Consider the following 20,618-nt stretch of genomic DNA (forward strand, 5'->3'; position numbering starts at 1 on the left):
TTCCATTACCATATACTAAAAGCAATAGGGATTCAAGATCAACATCTCTCACCCAAAAAAAGATAGAAGAGAGAAAGAGTACTTTTTAGTGCCACCCCTATGAGGAGCTTCAGCAATTTTTTATTCTTTTAGTGTGTTGCAGTGGCGAATTGGCATTGCCAAGTGGAGGATTGTACTCCCTCACACGCTTTCAAAACATATTTAAAAGAAGACCCCTTTTGTCGGTGAGTCCTAATCAGCTCTCTGTCAGAGAGTACAATGTACGCTTTCAACACATTAATTAAAAGAAGACCCCTTTTGTCGATGAGTCCGAATCAGCTCTCCGTTAGAGAGTACAATGTGCTCGTGTGACACCTTTTAACCATGCAATAGGGGTGGGCCCATTGGTTCATGTTGTCCATGCTGAGGTGAATCCAATAATTACATTTGAGAGGGGCACGGTGGTTAAGGGTAGAGGGTGCACTCCACGCACGCTTAGCGCGCGTTGAATTTGCACAGCTTCTTCACATAAACCTAACGCAGGATTGGTCAGAGCTTCATCTCTGTTTAACTCTGTTTAAGAACGTTTATCAGATTGATTTCAATTTCACTAGCATTCGACAGAAACTTTAAAAGCTTCACCATTATCATAGGGTTTTTCTACTAGGGGAACTCAGAAAGATGGGTCACTCTCTATCTCCTTCATCACCCTTTCTCTCCTCCGATAGTTGTTGTCATTTGCGACTTCGCGGGTTCTCAAGCTTCTTCTATTTGAATCCAATCACGAAATTTCAAATGGCAAGGCATCGTCGAACGTATCTCACTGTATCTGTCGCCGAGAGGAAGCTCGAACAATCTTGGTTGTTTCCAGAAGAGAAACCGAACGATCATTATGGTGGTTGGGCGATTCCGACGGACCAAGTCGACGAGAAGAAAGGTTTTTCTTGTTTTCAAAGCCGAATCATATACAATTTTAATTTGGGATCCCTATTGTGGGGTTCTTGGATGCTTATATAGGATTTCGGTGGTTTGGTGATTCTTGGGTTTTTTTTTCAGGTCTACCTCCATTTCTCTTAGTAGGCATTGGGACTTCAGTTGTGATCTTAGTCTCCGTGCTCGCTCATCGATCGTTCACCGGAAAAGGTCAATTTTAATTTCGGAGGACTTTAGAAAGCAGTGATTGAATTAGTTCCTGTTAGCACTCTTATAATTAGAGAGTTGACTAGAATACATAATGAACCTTTGGAAGCTAAAAGTTTTTATTTTATTTCAATTCTTAAGAATAAGAGACTCTTAGTCTTGATTTCTTGGCCAATTTTGCATGGGTTTTGGCAGGTTACAAGTTTCCTTTGAACATTCAATTACATGCTTTGCAAGGAATTTTTAAACCTTCTCTACCGAAGGCATCTCAGGAAGATCTTGTGATATCTGAGGCAAGCCCAGAAGAGCAAGCATCTGATAAAGTTAGCGAAACCCAAGCTTCAGGTAGTTTCTTTTCTGTTTTGGAGGAATTGTCAACTTTTAAGCAAGCCTGATTGCCCCCCTTTCCTTATGCTTTATACTGAGATACAGGATTTCTCCTCTCCTATTTGCTTCCTAATTATGTTTGTTTGCTCCAAATAATCCCATAATCTCCTACCTGTTCTACATTTTTGTTCTTCTCATGTTGGACTTCAGCATCAACACCAAAGCTAGAACGTATTGTTGTTCCTGTGGGCGTGGATTCTGCTCAGCAGGAAGCTCTTCTACTGTTGAAGAAATTGAAGGTTTGTTTAGTTTCCGCAAACCTTTCTCTTCCTATACAGGAGCTTACGTTCTGCCAGCATTCTACATAATTCTATTGAACTCAATTTTGTAATTTCAGCATCAGTACATTTTCTTGTAACCTTATTTTGAGGAACTTCATTGTTTTTGGGTTAAACTTGATTGCTACTGCAGTAACTTCAATAATTTAATGATCTGAAGACATGTAATAACCTGTATATGGACATTTTGGTGGATTATATTCTGCCAGGCAGGTGAGTTGAAGAACGTAGGCATTCCCAAATTGTAAACTGAAGCATACAACTGAAGAAATAAAGAAAACATGTGAGAAATAACTATTGCTATCAACTACTATATCTAAAGATAGGGCTAAAGTTTACTCAATGGCCATTTAGAGAAACTAGGTTTTGTGCCACATGGGATTAGATGGATCCCAAATTCTATGGACAGGTAGACCCCAAGTTTCAACCTGAACAGAACTTGCCAGGTGGTAAAATAAAGCATTGCAAAATTCAGTACCATGGAGGGAATATGGTTGTATTTGAGTCTGAAATTTAACATGATACTTCTTACACCTTCACCTGTCTGTCCAGTGGCCAGAATTGCCACACTGTTGTGTCTTATGGCAGAACTGAGGTTGGCCATCGAGACTAGCTTGTCCATACTGACCATGTGAGGTCTTTGTGCCTATATTAGTTATTTTGGATGGAAAATTGATTTGTTGGATGGAGTAGGATAGGTACAAATGTGGCATGCAAAGGCTATAAACCAAAGGGAATGATGTAGATACCTAGATAGGTATTAACTACAGAATTTTCTCATACAAATGCTTATTTGTGCTAATTTTGGAAAGCTGATTTATAGTGAATAGTAATGCTTTCGTCAAACTTAATTTGATATACACAAGTGTTGTATAAGAATACTTTGAAAGAAAAAATGTTTATAGACATGCAAAAAATGAATGTTTTAGCACATGTTTGGTTTTTAGCAATGGATCACTAAATCAAGATTTATGAATTTTTAGATCAGAGAAAGCCCTAGAATAAGAAAGTCGGAAGTTGTGAAACATGAAAATTTCAATTGCACACATATCTTGTCTCGGTTTTGCATCTTGTTATGACCAGGTTCATGTTATGGAAGTAAATGGATCAGGGAGAATATATATATATACACATAGTTAGGAGAGAGGAACTATGTTGGAAAGCTGGTAGTCTTAAGCTAGGTCTCTTTATGAGCACACTTTCTCCACTTAATTCTGATGAGGAGAATAGATATGAGGAAAAATCGTGTCCTTCTGTCCGTGGTTGTCAGGGGTCTGTTAGATGTTGCAGATATTGTCTTCATCTGTTGGGCCAGCCCTTGGTGCCTTGACCAGTATTTCAATGTTTTCTAAACAACCCCGTCTATGTGATGTTCAACTGACATTGAATTGAGCTGTTATTTCCCAAGTTTAAAGCTGTCATTTACGTGAGACTATTTTTTTCCTGCCCTTATTCTGGATGCTTATTACATGACCCCCCCCTTTTTGTGGTTCCCGGTAAAAAGTTTGTATCACCAGTTCTCTTGAAAACAATATTGAAGGCCCATCATTTTACTGGTTAATGGATAAGCTATGTAAAATAATTACTTTTTCTTATTCTTTTTTTTTTTTTACTTTAATTTTTATTTTTATTTTGTATCGTTAGTATTGTTAGGATCACTGTCACATATGTGTTAACATCTTTGAGATAACTCTCAAGGTAATGACTTGGAAGAAAATCATTGAGATTTGTCGATAAGGGATGGGTTTTAGTTTGCCAAATTAGGGCTAGCATGAGTATTCAACAGTCTGGTTATCGATGGTCACTGTCATCTCTTAGAGTTATAGGAACATGGTTTTTTTTTTCCTGGGATCTTGACAGTGTGAACTACCTTGGATTTTGTGGTGAAAGCTGATAAATGAGTTGGAATTCTGAGGATCAGATATTGATGTATTGGCAGTATCGTAGCTTGTTTCTGCCTTTCTGGGATATGTCTTTCGTATCCAAGTCTACACTATATTCTTTTGTTGATGTTGTACCCTTTTTTTAAACATGAATCTTCAACTATCACCATCAACTAAGGCTTCATTGCTAAGCATGTAGATAACTGGTTTATTATATACAGATTATTGAAGATGATGTCAAGGCAGATGGGCTGTGTACTAGGAGGGAATTTGCAAGATGGTTAGTCAAAGAAAATTCATTACTAGAAAGGTAAAATTGATACATGGTTGTGGATATAGGGACAACATGGTGCTTCACATGTCTGATTACCCTAAGTAGATTTCATATTTGAAATTTCATTATTTGATTTTTTGTTTTGTATGGTTTGAATTACATGAATAGGGATCCAAAACACCGGATTGTTCCATCTGTCTTACTTGCTGGATCTATTGTACCTGCATTTGATGACGTGAGCACCGAAGACCCAGATTTTTATTACATTCAAGGTGAGGGCTTACTGAAAAAGTAAACTGTACAGTTTATGTTCTGTAGGCATGCCTGTGGAAGCAATTCAAATTTTCTCCATGAACTTGCAATGTACAGCCCTTGCAGAGGCTGGCATTGTTCTAAGCAAGCTATCAGGCAGTAACAACAGATTCTCTGATCAGGATGGTTTCAAAGGGGAGGAAGAGAGTCATTTTTTCCCTGATAGGTATTCGCATTTTCAAAATGTTTTCACTCTGATACATTTTTTCTTCTCTTTAGATTACTTATACCTGTTGTGGTTTTACTTATACCTGTTGTGGATAAAATTTATTTGTTGTTTCAGTTTTGTATCACGACTTGATCTAATTGACTGGAAAGCTCAGCTAGAATATCTGTCCGTTGAAGGAAAAGAAAAGAAGGTACTATAGATACTGTATTTGTTTGATCTTCTCTTTCTTTTGTCTAATTGAAAAATATGGAGTTAAAAAGCAAAGGGCGAACCTGGCGCCCAAGGCTTCCACACAAGCAGAGTCCGTAGGGAGGGTGGGGCAATTTTCCTTTGCATCCTTACCCCAGCAATATTAAATATAGAGATACATCTACATTTTTGTGTGTGTTGGGGGGTGAGGATAGAGAGAATACAAAATACATGTATGAGCCTATGAGGTGATGTTTAATTCACATTTTGTAGCTATCAAAGACTGACTTGTTTACAGTCCAGATATCAGGAACAAAACTTGGTTTTATGGATGTGAGGGAGATCAGACCTGACATGACCCCGGGGTTATTCCTGGACATTTTGGCTGGTGACAAAGGCATATTGAGAAAAGTTTTTGGTATCTTTCTCTCTCTCTAAAGTGTTTGCACTTTTTTAACTATTATACTTTGTCAACCAGATTGATCTTATCTCTTTTATGCATCTGAACTGATGAATAAATTTGTTGCTACTCAAATTTCTTTCTGTCAACCTCCGATAATCTTCCATTTCATAGTGGTTATTGAAACTTCTAAAGAACCAATAACAAAAACAAACTCAGCCCATTAAATCTTCCCAATTTTAAGGGGTTGAATATATTGATCCAAAAACAAAAATGAAGAGATGCGAAGGGAGATGGGAAATAGAAATTGAAAATGACAAGTGAAAGTAAGAGGAAAGTGGCGCAGCCTAGATAGGAGAATCTGAGCTAAATGAGATCTGCTGCATGGAACCATGCCCTCCGATGGGTTCTATCCGAGGTCATATTTGGTAGAAGACCTAGAATATGCATGTCCTTTCTCACAACTTCTCCTACGGTCATTTTTGGCCTGTCCCATACCACTGCTCCTTAGTCCTTTCTAGGGTGTCCCTAGGCCTCTATTAACATTGCCATACCACCTCAAACAACTCTTGCAGAGCTTCTTGTTGATTAGGGCAGCTGTAATGCGTTCGTTCTTTAGCCCTTCTAGTTTTTCCGCACATTCATATCACATCCTTATCTTTGCCTCATTTAGCTTCTCAATGTGACACTTCTTAATTGCCAAACATGCTGCTCCATATCTCATAGCCAGTAATACGGCTGTCCTTCATAAATTTTCTCTGAATAGTCAATATATCAGCTTGTTTTACTTTTTTGACATCCATTCAATTTTTCAAATTTCACTTTTCCGATGAAGAAAACCAATGGTGTGGCACTTCTTAACTGCCTAATATTCTGCCCCCTACATCATAGCTGGTCATACAACAGTCCTGTAGAAATTTTTTCTAAGGAATCAATAGATCAGCTTATTCGACTTTTTTTACGTCCATTGAATTTTCCAATTTTCACTTCCAACAAGGAAAAAACCAGTTCCTGTTTTATTTAGTTTGTAATAAGATATGTTGCCCAATTAGTGTTTACCCTTTCATTACCCATTGAAGAAAAGAAGAAAGTGGGGATCGATATTCATGAGGAGAATTAACCTGGTTTTCATTTATGCCAAAGTTTTCAACCTTTGTGCCCAGGTGCCTAGGGTCTTACTTGATTGTTGCCTAGACTCCGTGGGAACTATGGTTATGGTATAACCCCTAATAACTGGACAAAAGGTTGATGACTAGTGGGAGACAACTGTAAATATACTATTCCTTTGAAGCTTTTGGGGTCTGACCTTCCTCTATGGTACATGGGATTTCAGTTATGATACTTTAGTTATTTGCAGCAGCTCCATCCAACTCACTCCCAGAAGCTCTTCTTCCCACTTTATCTAATTCCCCTGGGGAGCCCTTTTGAGACTCTTTTCAATAGGGTCGTTCACCTTTGAACGAAGGAGATCTTCTTAGATCTCTGACCAATTCAGAAAGGTTGAGTGCAATTAAGGTGATGTTCTTGCCTGTGTCTACTCGTGACCATTGTCCCCCAATATTACGATGCCATTTTTCATTTTTCTTCTTATCCCTTGGGATATACCATGTACTACAGAATAGCTCTTTTCCAATTGAGGGCTTCTATATAGATTGTACTTTCTAAATAAAAAAGAAAAGATTGTACTTTTCTATGTCAGCATTTAGTTTTTCTTCATACAATTTAGTAGTTACACTACGTGTTTGTGCTGCTTTTCACACACATGCAGATACCCCGTTATTTTATTTTATTTAGGTACAAGCACATGAAAGTTTGTGCCTTCACTGAACAAAATACAATAATGCACATAAGTTATCATCTACATTCTACAGGACAGATCAAGCGACTTCAACCTAGGAAACCCGCAACAATAGCTCAAGCAGCGGTGGCACTGACAAGTGGCAGGATGACAGAAGCTATTAATAATGAAATATCCAGGATAGAAGTTGAGAATGCATTGAGGGCAGAGGAGATGGAGCAAATCAAGACTGAGCTGCTTGGCAAGAGAGAAATACAAAAGTTTTGGGAAGAGAAGATGATTGATGAGAAAGCCCGTGGTTTCCTTGTGGAAAGGGATTTTCTTGCTGCAGTTCATGATTTAGAACAGGAAAAGATTATTCAAGATAAGCACACGGCTCAGCATATGAAGGAGAAGGCAGCTCTCGACTGTCAGAGGCAATTACTTTCCAGTCTCGAGGTGGAGGTAAATGAGATGTCTGAGAAACTTAGATGTGAGGAAGCTAGTTTGATGGAAGAGAAAAAGACGGTAGAGGATATGCTGAATGAACTACAGGCCAACCAGGAAGCCATGCTTGATGCCAAATCTATACTTGAAGCTGAGAAAGAAGCTGTGCAGATTCTTAGGTGAATTCCTTATAGTAACTGTCTTTTGTATCTTCTTCGCATTGATTGAATGAATTTTTGCTCCTTGGTACTATTTACTCTTGGGCAGTAATATAGAAAAATTCAATTGATAGTCTGAAAATTATATAGAAAAATTCAATTGATATAGTCTGAAAAATTATGTGTGGTCTGAGTTAAAGATGTGGCCAATTTTCCCTGTTAATTCTTGTAAGATAGTTGTGGTTTATTTTTGCTCCGTATGCCATGGATAAGTCTTTGTGATATGGTTCCTCTCATTCACTAATGAATCTTATGTGCAGGTCTTGGGTTGAGGATGAAGCAAAGAAAAATCAAGCACGCGCAAAGGTTCTCGAGGAGGTTGGTCGGAGGTGGAAATGGGGTGAACAAACATGAATATGCGGGCAAATGCTGTCCTGAAAATTGATTTAGTGAGTCGTTAGGCATGGCTCTTGAGGATACTCAAAAGTGGGCTAACTTAATCCACCTGATTAGTGAGATGCCATGATTAGCTTCACACATTGTTTCAATTTGTTTCATTCTATTGCACATCATATCAAACCAGTCTGAGGAAGAAGGGAGAAAAAAATCACCATGTACCTTTGTCAATGTTGTAATTTTTGAGGTTTGTCATTATAGGAATGAAAAGAAAGCTGAAAGATGCCTGTAGCCTTCTGAGGTGTCCTATACCCATTTTGTTCGGACTGAATGTATTGAACAGAGGGTATTTTTCAGTCCCAGCTCTTGTCCCTTAAAAAGATAGATGCTAGAGTGACAATAAGATAGATGCACCAAACGCCTACCCAAGAAACAATTCTATATACTTTCGTCTCTTTATAATGTGATCTCTCTGTTTCTATTAGAAACCTAGTTCCAGAATTTGGATTTGGGTTTTGGAGTCCCTATTTATTTTTGTCACAACACTGCTTATATGTTGTTTCACCGCAGAATAACATGAAGTTCTTTTGTCAGAAATACTAGCATGAAAGGCAAGCTTGGCTTCCTTTCCTTACGAAAGAAAAAAGATTAGGCTTCCTTTAGCGAATAGGTGCCTGATGCTGTATGAGATATCTTTCAAACTTGAGATGTAGATAAGGTACGCTCAAAGGAACTTATCCTTGGTTTGACATTCCAAAAGCAGTAAAATGGAGGAACCTGGATGTTCTTTCTCAATTTGTCTTCGTATGTAATACACCAGAAGGACCACAAATCACACTAGAAATGCTTTCTCAACTTGTCTCTAGTATGTAACGCACTAGAAGGACCACAAAATTACACTACAAATGCCAAGTGATTCTAACCATCAAATCGGACTCTCAAGGAATGCAATTTCTTGATATCAAGTGACTGCAACAGCAGTTTCGTCATTTGCATAAGCTCAAGGGGATGAATGTGAGTTTGAGGACCATTCATTTCTCAAAAGATAAGACAGCACCAATGCTGTACTAGATGAGCTCACACTGTAGTGATTTATATCACCAGGCAGCTTGAGTAAGACCTGCTAAATGCCATCGATTCAGCCAAGACCCGAGTAAATTGCCCATAACCCACAAGATGCTGCACCAGTGACTTAAATCGCACTCTGAACTTCAAAATTTTACACCAAACTAATGAACATCTCTACTATGCTCCGAATTTCACTGAGATCTCCCTGGTTAAGTGACAAGTTCAGGCACAAAGAGACAGCAACATGTGTCCACAAAAGGGAATTAAAATGGTTAGAGACCATTCATTGCTAGAATAAATTTTAACTGTTAAAATAACACAGGAAAAATAGCAGATTATACGACCACATGGCCCTAAAAAAGATTTAGTGTAACTATAAGATAGAACCCAAAGGGTAGATCAGTTGGCAAAGCCCAACAACTCATAATTAAGATGTCATTTTCAAACGTCCTTTGGGCTTTATCTACCCTGGAAAAGTATAAGGTAAGGTAGTAATACAATCAAGATTACAAAAACTTTCATGTCCTTTTGTAAACTGATTTCACTTGGGCTCCGTTTGGTTGCAAGGGGAACTTAATGTAGGAGAAGTTAGGTTTTAAATCTAAAAAACAAACTTTTGTAATTGAACTCATGTTTGTTTCACTAATTCCAAATCTTCCTTTTTCCTGGGTAAATTCACTATTTTTTTTTTTCTGGGTGAAAATTCAGTAATACCAAATCATTCATTATTTGATTATTATGGAACGTGAACAAAAAGTTATGTACACAAATTCATTACGAAATATAGGAAGAAAATCAAATAGTATGGTATATATAACAATGTCAGATAATGATTACAGAAACTTCCTTTTAGGTTCGAAAAAATTCCCTTCTCTTCCCTCTAAATCCCCCTGCGACCAATCAGAGCCTTCACTTCTCTACCATTTACCTGCAATGAGAAAAGTCTTGAGTTTACTACAATTCATGTTAGCTAGCTTCCTTGTGCTGTTTGATTGGAGGAACAGTCCAAAAGCCTCTTTCACATCCCCTCAATTTTGGGAGGACAATAGAAGGAACCGCAAGAGGGTTGGAGAATCAAAAATATCTTGCTCGATAATATCTACCTTTGTTCAAAGCCATTGGAGTCATTTATATCCTTTGTTTCTTTTTCTTCCAAATAATTCTTTGAGCTGCAACTTGTAGCAGCCACATCTCCAGATTGGATACTGGGGATACTTTTGAAATGCTCTGCACCATTATCAACTCCTTAAGATGAGTGCCACTATGGAAACTGGTGGAAAATAGAGGCCTGGTAGTCTCCCTTTCCAGACGTTTAAGCTGAACTTGAGGAAAGTTTAGGGAGCTGCTTTAGAATAAAGCATGTAGAAAACAGAGAATCTTCCGGTCAATGTTTCTCAGTACCTTTCCTTCATCATTGAATCTGAATCAAACCTCCAAGTTGATGCTAGTGCAGGAGCTGAACCTATTGCAAAGCAAAAGCTCTCTAATCCAGTTGCCGTCATAAAAGTCAGTTGTTTTATCAAGCAGTGATGGCATTGAAGGATTGGTTGAATAATAGAGTACTGTGATCTGGGTGGTTTCTCCAACACTACAGGGAGAAAATTCAGCTAGCTATTGAAGTAACAAAATATGATGGTGAAGTTGGGATTCCTGGTGACTGCCTCAGTACCAGTCTATGCAGTTAAGAAGAGTAGCATCAAGAGTTCACAGTAGTCAGCCTCAACAAAAAAGCATTATGGTACACCACACACCTACAGTGTTCTTAATATAGGCATTTATCTATGTTAGTTTGAAACTAAAATAATTGTCATCACGAGTGTTCCTAGCAGTCTTCCTAACTTCTCTGCGAGAAATCTATTTCTGTTGTTCCTTAATTCTTTTCCTGGTGATACTTGAATGTAGGAAATGGTGAAATATTGATCAGAATGCAATAGGAGCCAGCAGTACCACAGCTGAGGAGGATGTGAGTATAAATGCATTGTTCTTCCTTCTTGCTTCTTCATTCAGCTATCCATTTTATTGGGCTGTAAATGATACAAATGTTAACATGTCTAGGGAGAGGAGGTCACAGGAATCATTAATGCAAGGAGCTCAAATTCAAAACACATTTCCGCTTTTGACAAGAAAAAGAACCTATCCTACCTGAGTGTAGGTATAATAACCCAGCAAAACTTGGGTTATTGCTAGCTGATGAGAAGTTTGAAGCAATTAGCAAGTTTCAGGACAAAAAAGATGATTCACTAGATAAAGTTAGTCAGGAGAATCATGTTACTGAACTGGCACAATTACAGAGCCAAATAAAGGAAATGAAGGGAAGTATACTGACACTCGAGAGGGAACTGCTCAAATCCTACAAGCTGAAACAACAAGATTCAGAAGTAAATGAGCTATGGAGAGATTTAAAGACTGCACATGAAAATTAACAAACTGCAGGAGGAGAGGAAAAATCTTAAAGAAGAGATTGAAAAGGGTGTATGCAATGAAGCAACTGGAGATGGCAAAGAGAAAGATTAAGAGATTGCAGAGTCAGATTGAGATTGGTTCAAACCAGAAGCAAGAGGCGCTCACACTTGAACAACATATTACCAGCCTTCAGTCAGAAACAGTTGCTCAAAGGGATACCAAGGCAGATAAGCATGTGAAAGTTCTTGAGATATTAGAGTTCAAAATTCTGGAGCTCAAGAGAAAGAACAAAGAACTTCAGCTAGAGATAAGGGATTTAACACTCAAACTAATTGCTGCCAAATCTAATATTAAAAACCTACTCAAATGTGACTGAGGTATGTATGAGTGCATATAAGTCTATAAATTTGTTGTTCGTCGCATCTTTTTTCACCATCTAGGATGTGCTTGATGTGTGTATGCATGTGCAAACCTTTTTATTTGATAGGATAGATTATCCTTTCCTGAATATCAGCATGTTTTGAGACTTCCTGTTTTTACTTCTTGATTTTGACTTGTGCTGCTACAGAGTGAAGTAGTTTCAGAACTGGAGGAGGAGGTCTATAATTTAAATTGCTAATGAGGATCTCTAAAATCAAATAGAGAGAATCCAAAACAGCAAATTCAGTATAGTTGAGGAGTTGGTCTACCAACTGTGGGTTAATGCTTGCTCGAAGCATGAAATTTAAACCAGAAAATGTTCAGTACGACTTTGAGTCCCCAAACTCAAAAGAACATCGATAAAAAGTTGGCAGAGTATTCTATTTTCTAATGAAAGTGAGGAGTTCGACACTACTACAAACAACAGCAGTAATAGCAGACCAACTGACACTAGTGACAAACAGAAATTACTTAAGAAGATAAAGAAGTGGAGGAAAAGCAAGGATGATTGAAGCACTGTTTCATCACTGGGAAGCTACTTAGAAGGAAGTTCTTCAAGCAGTTCCAGTCTGAAACATAGGTCATCGATGTCAAAGCATCCATCAGAGGCATTTATGCCCCATAATGCAGATGATTTGGGTATCACTTTAATTGTGGAGGAGCAAGACCCTGCTGAGTTTTTAGAAACACCAAAACCTCACAAAAGAAGAGTTATCTTTTAACGAACCAGTAGATGATTAAAAAGCACCGGTCGAAGTATCGATTGATAATAAGTATCCAGCAAACATGGACTGTCAAATATTGGCCCAGGAGAGTGAAAATTATATCAAAGAGGAAGAGCAACCAAGAGAAAACAGTTTGAATGACAGTTTAGATTTGAATCTGAATTCTGGGTCTCAAGCTGCAGTAAAGGGAACAGAGCAAGTATGTGGATCTGGGGTTTCAATTGCTCAGCCAGTGAAGGTCTTATGATTGATAACCCAAGTGATGACCAAGCTGAAGTCTGACCACTCAAAGTTGTGGGATCAAAGAAGGTCCACCTTGCTATCTACAAACCATGACAAGATTGAAACACAAGAGCTTCATTTTGCCCATATTTTCCACTTCTTGCTGCTGATATTCCTTGTATATCTCTTATTCCAAGTTGCTGGCGTTTTCTGGGACCATTTTATCTACTTCTAGTTTCTGGTTAATAGACGCCATGATTCATCCTTAATGTCCTTACAGTCAAATTTCCAGCGAAAAACTATAAATATTTCACCAAATATGACAAAAATATTAATAAATGGAATTTAGTGCAACCACATAATGACAACAAAAGGTTAACCAGAAAACATGAAGATTACAGAACCATGGAACGAAGAACCTACCTATTTGCTTAGAGATTAATCGCATTAGGGTTCCGCTTTTCAGAGAAGTGACATCACAAATGATAATTTAGTACTCCTTGCGTATATGCAACTTTAACACTAGACGGAATGAACCGTGGGTAAAATTGTAATTTCACAAATAGGAAGTTAAAACTTAAAAGTCTTAAAACTTAAAATCACTCACTGCCTCCCGCGCAACTGAGCTGCTTTTGGCGCCTTCGTTCCTCTGATTCTCCGCTTCCCATTTCGCTCTCTTTCACTCCTCGCTGGTTTGAATTTCATGAAGGGCAGCTTTACTAATACGTTTTGGAAGAATTTTTTCGCTTTAGAAGGTATGATTTTCCAGGTTTCGAAGTTCCTTCTAGATGTATTTTTCTAGTTTTCTTCATATCTTTCCGTGAATCTTTAATTTGTTCATTTAAAATGGTTTTGAGTTTGATTAAGTAAGCATGAATCTCTGATACTAAATTTGATGAACGTGGTAACTACTTGCATTATATATGAGGGTTGATCGTTAGAGAATGAAAGGTCTTACTTACATTTATAAGATAATAAAATTACTTGCATCTACAAGTGGTACTTTCCAAATCAACTCTCTTCTATTCCCTCGAAAGTTCAGACTTGTTAAATTGAACGTTTTAGATTTAGAACATTATTATCTGATCGGTGCCATCTCTGAAAGAATTGGTGGTGTTGACTGGGAAAACTCAGATATCTGGAGAATTTTGACTGGAGGGTTGCTTTCAATTTCTCACCTAACAAAAATTAATAGGAAGAACAAATTAAGGAGCAGGAACCAGAGACTGATAGCTGTCTTGATGAAGCTTTAAGGGAGGACAAAGTATTTAATTTGTCCATCTCAGCATCTGCTCCATCCTTATCAATTCAATTGTAAGCTTTTGCACAGAAAATACATAAGGTGAATGGTGAAAAACCTCACATTAGATGGTGCAGGTTATTTGCTTCATCTTTTTCATCTGTTCCCTCTTGATTATCAACTATCCGTGTCGGACAAGTTGATGCTCAAACTTGAGTTGATTTAAGGACAATAAACCGCAGATCAACTAAAGCAGATAAGTGGTGTTTCTCCAACTACCCTCTCCAATGGTACTAAATGCACAACACAAGTAGGTAAACCTCTAACATGTCTTGAAACGTAACTCCATACTCCAATTACCTTTGTGGCTGTCTCTTCATGGGACTTAGGTCATTTGCTTCGACTGTCAGGTATTTGTTAATATTTCTCCATTAAGTGGGCATCCCATGTCAGCCTTGCACTCACATCTGATTGGAATCCCTCGAGTAAACTACCTTACTGGCCCATCTTTACTTCTTGTTGCAGTCACAGTTCAGAGTTTACGAGAAGAAAAAAGAAAGGAAAAAGTCAAGAGTCCAGACTTGCTGGCATTATCCCTTAATGGAGACTGTGTGGTATCGGCCAAATCGTCCACCGAACTGAGGAAATCCTACTTCCCAACCTTCTGATAGGCATCTATCTCTAACCCCATCAAGAGCTTTGCGTGTGGTATTAGACTCTTTGCCCGTTTAACCTGTTTCATGACAAGAGTCGGTGCAGCTCTTCTAGCCTTGCCATGGAATATTCTCCGGAAGACCTGAAGATTAAACCACAATAAAACCCAGAAAGGTTAAACCCTTTTTAAGATTAGATTCCAAAAAGCTTTTGTGGTGGGAACTCACGGGAAAAGTTGGTTTGCTGTTTGTTTGGCTTATCTGTTAGTATTCTTTGTTTTACTAAGAGCAAATCCAGTAAGGGAAGCGGATGACAATTACGACAGTTCTATCTTTTCAGCCACTTTTACATGCATGGATGAATCTAAGGTATGCAGGTGGTCTTACTATTGGGTTGCTGGTATTATCACCAGATTACCGTGACTTCTGTGTAATTCTGTAGCATAGAACCATAGATTTTATAAGCCTTTCCAAGCGGAGCTTATCCCTGTTGTGTGGAGTGTGAACAAAGAGACAACTCCCTTCAAAATCCTACCCCTCTTAACGGCCATAGATAGTGGATGGCAATTCGGCAAGGAGGGAAGATACTCAGAAGCACCTAAGAGGTAATATGTTGAACTTTGATAGTTTTTTAAGATTCCAGTCTTGCCTAGAGAAAGAGTAACCACTACTTATTGGTGGTTGTTGCAGCTTTTTAGCATGAGTGCTCGATTGAAAATTCAATTATTATCTTTGAAGTGTCGGGGGCTTCTTTTGTGAGAGGCTCATAGAACTTGGAAAAACGATAATATCTGTGGGGCTGATTAGAGGATTAGAGTGGCATGTTGGTCTTATCTCAAAAAAAATTACCAGCTTTCTGACAACCATTTATTTGGAATTTAGCTTCAAATGTCTTCTTAAACTTTCCTGCAATTGCAGCTGCCAGGTATCTTCATCTTGTTCAAAGTGGCTTCATGGTTTGAGTTTCCAGTTATGGGAGTGGATGGACATGGGTAGGCAAGTGTTTTTGAGTGTTGCAGCCTCCGTGGATGAAAGAGAAGCAAAGAACTGGTCATTCACATAATCTACATGATTGTAAGGTTGGGCTTCTTGGTTGCTGCTTCGATTGCAGCCTATGCAGTTAAGCAGATTAACATCAAATGCTCGGGTAATCACTGTTCCCCCCCTTTCGTTCTTCAGAGATATTGTATTCACCAATTTCAGTACGGGATTATAAAAAAATTAAAAAAAAAAAAAAGATTAAACCAGGTAGAGAAAAGATGGGGACAGAAAATAATATTGTCCTTGGATTGCAAACTTTTCTAATTTGCTGATAAATTCTGGACTCAGAAAATGGCAAAACAAGCTTCAAGCAACATCAAGATGAAAAGGGTAAGGAAGTCAGTGACTCTAATGTCAAACCAGAAAAGGAACATGTAAGTATTGTTGTTCTCAATTCATCCAACCCTTTCTAACTGTTCTCTTTAATGACAGAAGCATAGTAGCTTGCATATTTGACACAGTTTTTCTTCTCTGGACAAGTTAACATAAGTTTTGTATGTTGCAGGGAGAAAATGAAGAAGAGGAAGAAGAGGTTAAAAGAATTAGTAGTGTAATTAACCAGCCTGTGGAGAACATTCCAGACTTTGAAGATGATGAGATTTTACCAGAATTTGAAGATTTTCTATCTAGGGAAATCGAGTTTCCACATCCCAATGATAAATTTGATGCAAAAAGTGATTCACAGACTGAGAAAGACAGAGTCTATGAAATTGGGATGGCAAATAATGAAAGCGAGATGGAACGGTTACGAAACCTGGTAAAGGAATTGGAGGAGAGGGAAGTGAAGCTTGAAGGTGAATTACTCGAGTATTATGGTCTGAGGGAGCAGGAATCAGATATCACCGAGTTGCAAAAGCAGCTGAAGATAAAGGCGGTTGAGATTGACATGCTGAACATCACTATCAACTCCTTGCAGGCTGAGAGGAAAAAACTTCAAGAAGAAGTGGCACAAGGAGTTTCAGCTAGAAAGGAGCTTGAGGTAGCTAGATACAAGATCAAGGAACTCCAGAGGCAGATTCAGCTTGAGGCAAACCAGACAAAGGTTCAGTTACTTATGCTCAAACAACAAGTTAGTGGTCTTCAGGCAAAGGAAGAAGAGGCGTTCAAGAAAGATGCAGAGGTCGAGAAGAAGCTCAAAGCTGTTAAGGAATTAGAAGTGGAAGTTGTGGAGCTTAAGAGAAAGAATAGAGAGCTTCAGCATGAGAAGAGAGAGTTGACTGTCAAACTGGATGCTGCTGAATCTAAAGTAATGACCCTGTCCAATATGACAGAGGTAAGTGATTTCCATGTGCTCTTCTTCCCTCTGCTAGCCTCCTCTAGCTGTATCCTTCTGTTTGCTCAATATTTAAATTTTGCAAAAAAAAAAAAAGAAGGTTATAATGTTTAGTATTCCAACTTTGTACTCTATATTGATTGAAGTAATTTCTAAGACGGAGTGGCATGTTAAGGGTGTAGGACTCCACTAGTGTTTAGTTCATGTCTCTGGTGAATTTGTCAGAACTGAATCTACCTTGTGCTGCTGCAGAGTGAAATGGTTGCAAAGGCAAGGGAGGAGATCAATAATTTGAGACATGCAAATGAAGACCTCCAAAAGCAAGTGGAAGGACTCCAGATGAATAGGTTCAGTGAAGTTGAGGAGCTGGTATACCTCCGTTGGGTCAATGCATGTTTAAGGTATGAACTGCGGAATTACCAGACACCAGCAGGCAAGATAACAGCTCGTGATCTCAGTAAGGATTTGAGCCCAAAATCTCAAGAAAGAGCCAAACAGCTGATGTTAGAGTATGCAGGTTCAGAACGTGGACAGGGAGATACCGATCTAGACAGTATTCCTTCACAACCATCCTCCCCTGGGAGTGAGGACTTCGATAATACTTCCATGGATAGCTCCACTAGTAGGTTTAGCAGTTTGAGTAAGAAGCCTGGTCTTATCCAAAAGCTAAAGAGATGGGGAAGAAGCAGGGATGACTCAAGTACTCTTTCCTCACCAGCCCGATCCATTGGTGGAAGCTCCCCGAGCAGAGCTAGCATGAGTCATAGATCCTCCATGGCTAGGGGCCCATTGGAATCATTGATGCTAAGGAATGCGGGTGATGGTGTAGCTATCACTACATTTGGGAAAAGGGAGCAGGATACCACAGATCCAGAAACACCAAACCTCCCACGAATTAGAAAACAGGTTTCTTCAGGTGATTTGCCAAATAATGTTTCGGCATCATTCCAGTTGATGTCTAAATCTGTTGATGGCGTTCTCGATGAGAAGTATCCTGCATACAAGGATCGGCACAAGTTGGCACTAGAAAGAGAGAAAACAATCAAGGAGAGAGCTGAAAAAGCAAGAGCAGAAAGGTTTGGTGACGTTTCAAATTTTAATTCAAGCTCCAACCCTACAGCCAGGGAAGATAGAGCAGCTATTCTGCCTCCAAAATTGGCTCAACTTAAGGAAAAGGTTGTAGTTTCCGGTAATTCTAGTGAGCAAAACAGTGACAGTGTCCCTAGCCAAGTAAGCAAGATGAAACTTGCCCAAATTGAAAAGAGGGCTCCAAGGACACCTAGGCCACCACCAAAAGCCTCAGGTGCCGCCCAGAGAGCTCCTGGTACAAATTTCAACCCATCATCTGGAATCCCAACCCCTCCACCACCACCAGGTGCTCCACCACCGCCGCCGCCTCCTGGTGGGCCCCCTCGCCCGCCTCCTCCACCAGGAAGTCTACCAAGAGGGTCAGGCACTCGTGACAAAGTTCACCGGGCTCCTGAGCTAGTAGAATTCTATCAAACTTTGATGAAACGTGAGGCAAAGAAGGATACATCATCTTTGAACTCATCTAAATCCAATGCAGCAGATGCCAGGAGCAACATGATTGGGGAGATTGAAAATAGATCAACGTTCCTTTTAGCTGTACGTTGGATTTGTTGCATACTGTTCATTTTTGCATGTGTCAGTTCTGTGCTTCAAGTGACAAAGAATGACTCAATTTTTTAATGGATCCAGGTAAAAGAAGATGTGGAGACTCAAGGCGATTTCGTTGAGTCCTTGGCCACTGAAGTCCGAGCTGCTTCTTTCACTAACATAGAAGATTTAGTGTCATTTGTGAATTGGCTTGATGAGGAACTTTCATTCTTGGTATGACTTTCAACCTTAAGATGCGTAAAATGTGTACTTTATATTTATTAAGGGGGGAGCAGTTCAGGATAGTTATGATTCCTTTCAAGGCAAGAAACTTGCTTTGTTTAAAAAAAAAAATAAATAAATAAAATAAAATTAAGGATCATGTACCCAACCTGCCAAGTTGATTCTGAAAGCTACATACATATTCCTTTTAGGTGCTTAGAGAACCATGTTTATTGTCTGGAACTATAGGTCTAATTGCTAGCTTCTGTTTATTTATCACCTAGGTTGATGAGCGTGCAGTTCTCAAACACTTTGATTGGCCTGAAGGGAAGGCGGATGCCTTGAGGGAAGCAGCTTTTGAGTACCAAGACCTGCTGAAGTTAGAGAACAAAGTATCCTCCTTTGTTGATGACCCCAAACTCTCTTGTGATGCTGCTCTTAAGAAGATGTACTCATTGCTCGAAAAGTAAGCAATTTCTACCCTTGAAAGGGTTGTTTATGAACTCAAATGTCTTTACTTTTCAGCATAAATGGTTCATATTTCCAATTGCTCAATGATACAAGCCCTTGCCAACTTAAACCAGTGAACATTTACATTAGTTAGTATCTCTGTTTCCCCAGAGTGGAACAAAGTGTCTTTGCTCTACTGCGGACACGGGACATGGCTATTTCACGATATAGGGAGTTCGGAATTCCAGTTGATTGGTTGATGGACACAGGCATAGTAGGCAAGGTACATTTACATTCCTAAAACCTTCCCTTCCAGCATTTTGATATTTAAGTACTCTATTAACCTTCAAAAGCTATAGTATTCATTCCTAACTGTAAATATTGGTTAATTTTCTTCCTCCCTGCAGATCAAGCTCTCATCTGTTCAGCTGGCAAAGAAATACATGAAACGAGTAGCATCAGAGCTTGATTCAATGAGTACACCTGAGAAAGAGCCAAACAGAGAATTTCTGCTTCTTCAAGGCGTGCGCTTTGCCTTCCGTGTTCACCAGGTAACAATGCTAAATCCGGGCCTTTACCCTTAAGTTGATAGGAAAGGTTCTTTGAGCCTCCATTTCTCTTCAACTCATTGGTGTGCTCCTCTATGCCATTTGGTCGGATAATCCTCTCCCAATGTTTATATAAAACTTGTGGAGGAAAGGATAGGACACTCAGCATTTCATTAGTTCTTGGAAACCAACCTATAGCACAGGATAGGAAAATGAAGAATTTTGTAGAAGTTCTAGGGGGTTAGTAACTTAATATCTATTCAAAATGCCCTAAGTCTTACAGAAATCCAATTGCTGGCCGTGCCAAAGGCTTGCGTATTTTTACTGAGAGCCTGTTTCGGTACCTTGACCTCAGGCTACAGATGTGGTCACACCGACCAAAAATTCCAGCACTAATGTATATGAATTACCAGTAGAATGTAAAATGAATTATGAAGCTTTATTATTTGCAGTTTGCTGGAGGTTTTGATGCGGAGAGTATGAAAGCTTTTGAAGAACTAAGGAGCCGAGTCCATTCAGAAACAGGCGGCTTCAATCAGCCAGAAGCATGATCCCTTCTTTCAAACTAAATCCATTTTTCTGTTGTATATTTTGATATTTTATTTTCACCTCCGTTGGTTAAAAATAGCACCTTGTAATGAATCATCAGTTCATTTAATACCAAATCGAAGCTATACAGAGTATGATTTCAAACTTGATCCCCCAAGGTAAAATCACAGCTCATGCTTTACCAGAGTTTTTTTTTTTTTTATTTTTTCCCTATGGGTTACTGAAGAATTTTGTGCTTTGATTGCAAGTGTATCAACGGCGCAGCTAGTATTAGTTACAACTTACAATTCAAGACCAAAAAATCCAAATAAATTGATCAAGTGTAGGGTTTCCTACGTGAGTGATAAACTGCTCAGGTTGCATAAAATGAGAAACATACTCAACTTGGATTGGGAGGA

General features: G+C 38.9%; 2 protein-coding genes and 1 pseudogene across 3 annotated transcripts; all 3 read left to right on the forward strand.

Moving 5' to 3' along the window:
- The first annotated feature begins 462 nt into the window (after positions 1-462).
- On the forward strand, positions 463-8,818 carry LOC149012388 (SLH domain protein). Its single transcript, XM_089158571.1, has 11 exons — positions 463-916; positions 1,036-1,122; positions 1,315-1,464; positions 1,657-1,745; positions 3,889-3,977; positions 4,110-4,213; positions 4,311-4,419; positions 4,537-4,612; positions 4,915-5,029; positions 6,883-7,414; positions 7,714-8,818. The coding sequence occupies exons 1-11, from the start codon at positions 661-663 to the stop codon at positions 7,805-7,807; spliced, it is 1,701 nt and encodes a 566-aa protein (XP_089014697.1). The 5' UTR covers positions 463-660; the 3' UTR covers positions 7,808-8,818.
- Positions 8,819-10,386: 1,568 nt separating this feature from the next.
- LOC149012389 (protein CHUP1, chloroplastic-like) lies at positions 10,387-12,862 on the forward strand (annotated as a pseudogene).
- Positions 12,863-13,274: 412 nt separating this feature from the next.
- On the forward strand, positions 13,275-20,364 carry CHUP1 (Hydroxyproline-rich glycoprotein family protein). Of its 2 annotated transcripts, none has more exons than XM_089157914.1 (10): positions 13,275-13,382; positions 15,439-15,667; positions 15,850-15,935; positions 16,067-16,834; positions 17,087-18,460; positions 18,554-18,685; positions 18,958-19,139; positions 19,295-19,406; positions 19,531-19,674; positions 20,124-20,364. In XM_089157914.1, the coding sequence occupies exons 2-10, from the start codon at positions 15,589-15,591 to the stop codon at positions 20,220-20,222; spliced, it is 2,976 nt and encodes a 991-aa protein (XP_089014040.1). In that variant the 5' UTR covers positions 13,275-13,382; positions 15,439-15,588; the 3' UTR covers positions 20,223-20,364. The 2 variants fall into 2 exon arrangements, with proteins under 2 accessions (XP_089014040.1, XP_089014039.1); XM_089157913.1 differs by lacking the exon at positions 13,275-13,382 and adding an exon at positions 14,822-15,125.
- Positions 20,365-20,618: the final 254 nt, after the last annotated feature.

The sequence above is a fragment of the Hakea prostrata genome, chromosome 6, assembly GCF_041222555.1.
Source record: "Hakea prostrata isolate BN-2017 chromosome 6, UWA_Hpros_2, whole genome shotgun sequence".
NCBI classification, from domain to species: domain Eukaryota; kingdom Viridiplantae; phylum Streptophyta; class Magnoliopsida; order Proteales; family Proteaceae; genus Hakea; species Hakea prostrata.

Coding starts and splice junctions, on each gene's coding strand:
- LOC149012388 (XM_089158571.1), top strand. CDS start 661: ATGGGTCACTCTCTATCTCCTTCATCACCCTTTCTCTCCTCCGATAGT. Junction 1,123..1,314: donor TCGATCGTTCACCGGAAAAG/GTCAATTTTAAT, acceptor GGGTTTTGGCAG/GTTACAAGTTTCCTTTGAAC. Junction 4,214..4,310: donor AGATTTTTATTACATTCAAG/GTGAGGGCTTAC, acceptor TGCAATGTACAG/CCCTTGCAGAGGCTGGCATT.
- CHUP1 (XM_089157914.1), top strand. CDS start 15,589: ATGATTGTAAGGTTGGGCTTCTTGGTTGCTGCTTCGATTGCAGCCTAT. Junction 15,668..15,849: donor GATTAACATCAAATGCTCGG/GTAATCACTGTT, acceptor TTCTGGACTCAG/AAAATGGCAAAACAAGCTTC. Junction 15,936..16,066: donor TCAAACCAGAAAAGGAACAT/GTAAGTATTGTT, acceptor TGTATGTTGCAG/GGAGAAAATGAAGAAGAGGA.